Source organism: Morone saxatilis, unplaced genomic scaffold (assembly GCF_004916995.1).
Source record: "Morone saxatilis isolate NCDOM2014 unplaced genomic scaffold, NCSU_SB_2.0 Contig18, whole genome shotgun sequence".
Classification (NCBI taxonomy): domain Eukaryota; kingdom Metazoa; phylum Chordata; class Actinopteri; family Moronidae; genus Morone; species Morone saxatilis.
The window spans coordinates 19,804,770-19,812,260 of NW_023339740.1; the positions used below are offsets into that span (position 1 = coordinate 19,804,770).

Sequence of the window (7,491 nt, forward strand, 5' to 3'; positions counted from 1 at the left end):
TAAATCTGTGCACATACGTACACACACACACACACACACACACACACACACACACCTGTCAAACGAAGGTCGTACACAGTTATTGTGACATTATTGATCGTGTGTGTTGTCTGTGTTTGCAGTTAGCATCAGTCATCCTGAAGCAGTATGTGGAGACTCACTGGTGCTCCCAGTCAGAGAAGTTCAGGCCTCCTGAAACCACAGATCAGGTGACGCATTCTTCACCTTTTAAAAACATTTATTTTGTCTGCTACTGGCAACAGTTCGACCTCTCATAACTGTTCTTTACTTTGACCTCAGAGGGCTTCTTGAGCCGAGCGTTGTCAGACTCCTGTTGTTGTCTCCCTCCAGGCGAAAGCCGCCATCCGGGAGCTGCTGCCAAGCGGTCTGCGGGAGGCGATCAGCAAAGTCCGCTCCAGTGTTGCGTATGCCGTGTCGGCCATCGCCCACTGGGACTGGCCTGAAGCCTGGCCGCAGCTGTTCACCCTGCTGATGGAGATGCTGGTCAGCGGGGATGTCAATGCTGTGCACGGGGCCATGAGGGTCCTCACAGGTTTGTAATGAGATGCCAGACGCAGTAAACACGAATTTCAGAATAAGATTTGCAGCAGTGATAGTAGAGCATTCATTAACTCCTTTTTTCTAAGCGCAGAGGCAGTGTTAATATTTAACATTAATGATTTATACGTTTCAACTCTTAAATGTGTAGCACAGCACAAGGTTTCAGAGCTCTAACTGTCTCTGTCTTTACACACAAGCACAAACACACTTGACTCAAATTTAGACTCTTTTTAAACATAATTTTCCTGCATTCATTTCTGTTTTTGTTGTTATAGCATAACACAATATTTTAAGTTTTCCAGTCCAGTATAATTAAAAACTGCACAGCCTAAAGACACAGTTCGTGTATTTACATCTCTTACAGTTAAGGGACCTTTAATTTATACTACATAGAAGAATGATACCAATCAGCTCTACACAGGGATTTAAAACATGTCCCTGTCATTACATTGAGGTTAAAACATGTCACCTTTTGATTATTTTCTAAAATCTGACTTCATGAGAAGTTAACGCTTCAGGTAGAAATCATCCCCTTGTGAAAATGATAACTTCAGGAGAAAAAATGTGTATTTTAAATGTCTGTTTGTTTACGTAACAACGTGTTGTCTGTTATATCCAGAGTTTACTCGGGAGGTGACAGATACACAGATGCCGCTGGTGGCTCCAGTCATCTTACCCGAAATGTACAAGATCTTCACCATGGCCGAGGTATTCCTACAACTCTATATTATCCTGTATTGAAACTTAAACTGTTTTTGCACCTTTTTCCTGCCTGAAAAGGAATAAATTCACTGTATTTTTTAGCATTTTAACTTTTTTTCTGGATGCACTGATTTTGTCACATACCGATAGTAAATGTACTATTTTATGTTACTGATAATAGCTGCACTGTGTTGGTCTGATGTGACGTTTGGGCCACCTTTTTAATGTTCCTTAAATATTACAGGTGTACAGTATTCGTACCCGATCCAGAGCAGTGGAGATTTTCACCACCTGTGCTAACCTGATCTGTGCTATTGAAGAGCTTGAGAAGGTGAGACGGTCACCACAAAACATAAAAGCATTTTCTTTCAGGATGTTTTAATGAAAACTTACATAATGGATTATCTCTTCTGCTGTGGAAAAAGTTGAGATAGAGATTTCAATAAGATACAACAGAGGAAAGACTGTTGTGGGATTTATTTAAATCAGTGTTTGTGAAATTGACCTCATGTTGTCCTGGTTGCTCCAGTAACACTTCTTTATTTCAGTATTTTACAATACTGTGTTTGTGTCTTTTAGGGTGCAGCCAAAGCGCTGATCTTCCCTGTGGTGCAGCAGTTCACAGAAGCATTTGTGCAGGCTCTGCAGATGCCTGATGGACCCTCATCTGATAGCGGTCTCAAGATGGAAGTCCTCAAGGTGAGAAACTGCACAGAGTCAGCCAGTAGTTGCTCATGTCTCAATGTCTCAGCTCATTTTTAGACATTTGATGTCCTTTTTGAATGTTTTTAAAACTGTATGGTAAAGTTGGTGATATTATATTCATTAACTCAAGAAAAGGGTAGTGGTTTTTAATCATTATTTTATATTAACTTGTATAGTGTCTGCAATTAATGCTTCAAATCTGTATTTCTTCTTTTTCATCAGGCAGTGACAGCGTTGGTGAAGAACTTCCCCAAACCCATGGTGTCGTCCATGCAGCAGATATTACCCATTGTGTGGAATACGCTGACTGAAAGTGCAGCTTTATATCCTTTTACCGCTGTGTATTGGCTCATTTCTTGCTGGGATAACTACTGCTGTCTGTGCAGTAATCGCATTGATTAGACTCATGAGTTAAAATCCCTTTTGGGGTGGGGGGAAAAAACCATGATATAAGCAGAGGTTTTACTTCCTCGTGGGCATTTTGTCGAACACTTGTGAGATTGGTGTTGGTGGCCTTTTTGGTTACAGAACATCCTTTTTAAACCACTAATCCACCTCACTGCAGAAGCTCATGCTGTTACATGGAAGTCACCTCCTTACTCAGCAAGGACAAAACACTTTCATGTTGAGAAAAAGACTTGGAGAGACAGTAAATTCTACTTCTGACATACATTTTGTCTGACTGAAGCAAATAAGACTGAAATCTGGACCTTTTTTTTAAGCAAGAAGTCCTGTGAGATGAGTACGAACAAGACCTAAAAAGGATGAAAATGATTTTTATTTTATTTTTAGTTGATGTTGAGTATTCCTTAATCATATATTCACTTATGTGCGAACAGAAGTCAACTACACAGAGGAAGTGGACGACCCTATAGACTCAGATGGTGAGCAGAGTTCACATCATCCTAAGCACCATCCTTTTTGTTTTGTTTGTTTCTGATCTCATCGTCTCATGTTTTGCAGGTGAGGTTTTGGGTTTCGAGAATCTGGTGTTCAGCATCTTTGAGTTTGTCCACACGCTGCTGGAGAACAACAAGTTCAAGAGCACAGTGAAGAAAGCGCTGCCTGAACTCATCTATTATGTCATCCTCTACATGCAAATCACTGAGGACCAGGTGAGAAATGACCTTTAAACACATGAATTTGTGCTGGCGTCGGACGAGTAAATGCATCGTGTATAATTATGGTGATTCACTGGTGTTGGGCCTGATGGTGTTTGCCCTCTTGTTTCTGTAGATCAAAGTGTGGACGGCTAACCCCCAGCAGTTTGTAGAGGATGAGGATGATGACACCTTCTCCTACTCGGTCAGGATCTCTGCTCAGGACCTGCTGCTGGTGAGATACTTATACTTATTGTAAATTCACAACAAATCACGTCTAGCACTAAAAGGAAATCTGAGGGTGCTTTTTACACCTAACCTGTTCTGTTCAGCCATCTCTGGAGTGTTTGCCTGTTTTAATTCTGTATGTTTTGTCTGTTGTGCGCATTAATTTCCAGGTAAAAGGCAGGTTGGTAAAATTAAATCTTTCCAGTTATATTTTGCTCAGTCCTGTCTGCAGAGGATGGGAGGACATTCATGCCCGCTAGACGTCTATTTCCACACATAGTCTGAAGAAACACGCCTCCTTGCTTTTCTTTTTACTTCTCCTACACAAACAGCCTCCGCAAACACTCGAGGCATCTGTCAAACCATGTTGCTCCGGCCCTTGAAAAGGACTGGAGATGGTTGTTTGCTTTAGAACAGAGATGGTCTATGCAGTGTTGAATCATAAGGATGCTGAGCAGTGCTGTCATGTGTAAAACAGGGGTCAGAAATATACATTTATATAGTTTGCAGTCGTAGCATAGCAACTCTGTGCTCATCAGCTCAGTTTGCAGCCTCTGGCCCGCCCTGAGAGTTTGTATAATGACTGTAACCTTTGACCTCTGTGTGCAGGCTGTTGCTGCAGAGTTTCAGAACGAGAGCGCTGCAGCGCTGGCAGCGGCAGCGACCAGACATCTCCAGGAGGCAGAGCAGGCCAAGAACAGTGGCAATGAGCACTGGTGAGGAGAGACTCTACACGAACACTGAAGCTTTGTCGAATCTGAGCCACATTAATTGAGGACTGCCATCCTGGTTTTACTGTTTGATTTCATCGGTGCAAAAGTCAAAAGTAATATCTGTTTTGTTTTGTTTTTTAATACCAGGTGGAAGATCCATGAGGCCTGCATGTTGGCCCTCGGCTCTGTTAAAACCATCATCACGGAGAACGTAAAGAACGGCCGTATCCAGTTTGACATGCACGGTTTCCTGGCCAGTGTCATCCTCGCTGACCTCAACTTGGCAGGTGAGTCCTAAACTGATCCTTTTTCTAGAAGATCAGTGAACACGGCGTGAAGCAGCACTTAAAAATAAAATAGTATATATCAAGGCACTTACATGTGTACTATTGTATTAAGAACATTATAATATTGTCTAGTTACTAAGTACCAAGTTCAATATCTTCATAAGGGTAAAACATGGGAATTGATGTTGAAATGAATTGGATTAACTATACCAATCCGTCACTGCTTGTTTCTCTCCTTCTGGACTTCTTTCCGGCTGTCCTCTTGTTTTTGGGTTTGTCTCTCCGACCCACCCCTCTCGCTTCCGTCGCGCCTTCTTCTCTGGCTGGCCCATGGTCCTTCCACAGGGGCAGCATTGTCTCCTGAGCTCATCCAGCAGTTCCTCCAGGCCACCGTCAGCGGCCTCCACGACAGCCAGCCGCCCTCCGTCCGCATCTCGGCGGTCAGGGCCATCTGGGGGTGAGCGAGCTGTGTTTATAACTGTGCTGCTGCTGAAACAGAGTTATTTTTGTGATCCAACACAACAAGCATGAACAACTGTATCTCGAAGCCAGAAACCACAGAGGCAGAGTTATACTGATACTGATGTATATTCTATAGACAAATGTTATGTTTCCCCTGATGTATACGTACACAGCTTAAAGCAAAATCCGAGTTTAATGAGAAGATACAACTTTGATGGTAAATGTGAAGCTAGGGCCATTTAGCTCAGCGCAAAGACTGGAAACGGGTGGAAACAGCCTGGTAACAAAATCTGCCAACACCTCTAAAGCTAATTAACTCTAACTAACCATGACTCATTTGTAGTTGTTGGCCGGGCACAGGTAACTCCAGGAAGTGACTGTACACAGCTGAGAACCAGGACACAATTCAGTGTAAAACTGCTACTTGTTTGTTTTTACACTTTGGTTTTGGCACACATTAAACAAACTAGATGCAAGATGCTGTTTCCACTTTGTGCTGAGATAAGCTAAGCAGCTGCTGGCTGCAGACAGAGCGGTATCAATCTTCTCATCTAATTCTCGGCAATGAAGGGAACAAGCGTATTCCCCGAAATGTTGAACTATTGCTTAAAATAGGAACTGTTGACCTGTTTAATGCTGTTTTTGTTTTTCCATCTAGAAGAGATGTTTGATACTTTTATTCTGTAAACCTCAGTTAGAGTGGAAACTTGTTAAATAAATCAAATCAAATAGCATTCACCAGAGATATAAAACTTACATTTAACACTTCCAGTAAGAGTTTGAAAGGATCACTAAATAAATCCTAAAGGTATAAAAACGTTGGGTTAATACTGTCTGGTCATACTACTTCTATTACACTCCTATCGGTGTCATTCTCCAGGTATTGTGATCAGCTGAAGCTGTCTGAGAGCACACACGTCCTTCAGCCCTTCCTCCCCAGCATCCTCGAGGGTCTGGTCCAACTGGCCGCTCAGTTCAGCTCAGAGGTGCTCACCCTCGTCATGGAGACTCTGTGCATCGTCTGCACCGTAGACCCGGCCTTCACCACCAGTGCCGAGAACAAGATCTGCCCCCTCACCATTGCTATTTTCCTTAAATATAACAATGGTACTGCTATAGACCTCTGTCAGACTGTCACACTACATTCACACCGTTTCTTTCTTCCATGCTTTTTCTCTTAATTTGTAATTTGTCTTTTAAAGGTTAAATAGAGGACCCAAGATTTGGGACTTTAAATTTTCCAACTTGTCTCTAATTCTTTGACATGGATAAGCTGGAATCAGTGAGGAAAACAAAGTTTTGGGACATTGAAATGTTAAGTTAGGAGACACGTAGATGTGATTTGTCTCTTATCTTTTCTCAGGCCCTGTCTCCTCTGTTCTCCTCAGACCCTGTGGTGGCGTCCCTGGCTCAGGACATCTTTAAGGAACTGGCACAGATCGAAGGCTGCCAGGGCCCCATGCAGATGCGCCTCATCCCCACGCTGGTCAGCATCATGCAGGCTCCCCCCGACAAGATTCCCTCCGGACTCTGTGCTGTAAGTAGACAGTGGCACAAAAAGACACACGGACGTATAGAAAGCCGAACCTTGCAGAGGCAATATTTCACATCGAACGTTTTTTTATAAAGGTGGTTGAACGAGTGAAAGAGGAATGCTGTGTTTGCGTGCTCCAACAAATCTGCCAACCAGTGGAAAACTTCTGCATGTAAACAGGAATATTAGAGGTTTATTCCTTATTCATAGCCATGTAAACAGCTTTATAGGAAAATTGTCTTTATCAGAATAAAACCAGAATATTTTGTGCATGTAAACGTCACAACAATATATCTCTACCTACTGGCAAGTTTGCCATGATATTTGGTATAAACTGTAATATTTGCCCCACTAAATGTCTTCACCAGTCCTTCACTCCTTCGTCCTAGTATAATTTAGAGACAGTTCAATTTAGTTTTTAGATCCAACAATTCCCACAGTAGCATCAGCATGTTGTCCTTCTGGCAGACAGTCAGTTTATTTCAGAAGTTTTGCATTTTACAGTCACTGTAGTGAGTTTAATAGACTGGACACTAGGTGTTGCAAATTAATTTGCTCATGCTGTATGTATCTATTGTTAGAAGTAATCTGGTTAAATTATTGCACTCAACCAGATGAGCAATCAGCCGCCACCCATTTCCTAATGTCCTCCTCACCCAGCGTTTCCCTCTAATCCTGTGAATTAATGACTCTGCAATTTCAATTTGTCTACATTTGACAGAATAAAAATGTTACAGGACCAAGCCGATACAATCAGTTTAGCATTTTGATGTTTTTTGCCTGAGTTTTGTGACAGAGTCTTACCACTTTTCTTTATTTTGTCCGTACCTCAGACGTCTATAGACATCCTGACCACAGTCGTCCGAAACACCAAACCCCCTCTGTCAGAGATGCTGGTGTGCCAGGCCTTTCCTGTGGTCGCACAGTGCACCTTACGCACTGACGACAACACGATAATGCAGGTAAACCAAAAACAATGTAAAGAAATATCCCATCGGTGCTGTATTGATGTGATTAACTCTGCACAAATCTGCTGGCCTCTTCAATAGTCTTAACACCACTCTCCTGTTACGTCTACTCATTCTTCACTTCCCTCCCCTCTCCAGAACGGCGGCGAGTGTCTGCGCGCGTACGTCTCCGTCGCCCTCGAGCAGGTCGCTCAGTGGAGGGACGAGCAGGGGAAGAGCGGCCTCTGGTAC

At 42.8% G+C, this 7,491-nt stretch overlaps 1 protein-coding gene across 1 annotated transcript in view; it reads left to right on the top strand.

The window, feature by feature from the left end:
- Positions 1-113: 113 nt before the first annotated feature.
- Positions 114-7,491, top strand: part of ipo9 (importin 9) — a gene marked incomplete at its 5' end in the record, with an annotated part of 12,413 nt that continues 5,035 nt past the window's right edge. Inside the window, 16 exon segments of the mRNA XM_035661756.1 lie at positions 114-209; positions 352-553; positions 1,181-1,269; positions 1,508-1,594; positions 1,843-1,962; positions 2,191-2,291; positions 2,794-2,852; positions 2,932-3,083; positions 3,205-3,303; positions 3,906-4,012; positions 4,157-4,350; positions 4,642-4,753; positions 5,639-5,865; positions 6,147-6,295; positions 7,126-7,254; positions 7,399-7,487. Of these exon segments, the coding sequence (XP_035517649.1) occupies positions 114-209; positions 352-553; positions 1,181-1,269; positions 1,508-1,594; positions 1,843-1,962; positions 2,191-2,291; positions 2,794-2,852; positions 2,932-3,083; positions 3,205-3,303; positions 3,906-4,012; positions 4,157-4,350; positions 4,642-4,753; positions 5,639-5,865; positions 6,147-6,295; positions 7,126-7,254; positions 7,399-7,487 (2,012 nt within the window).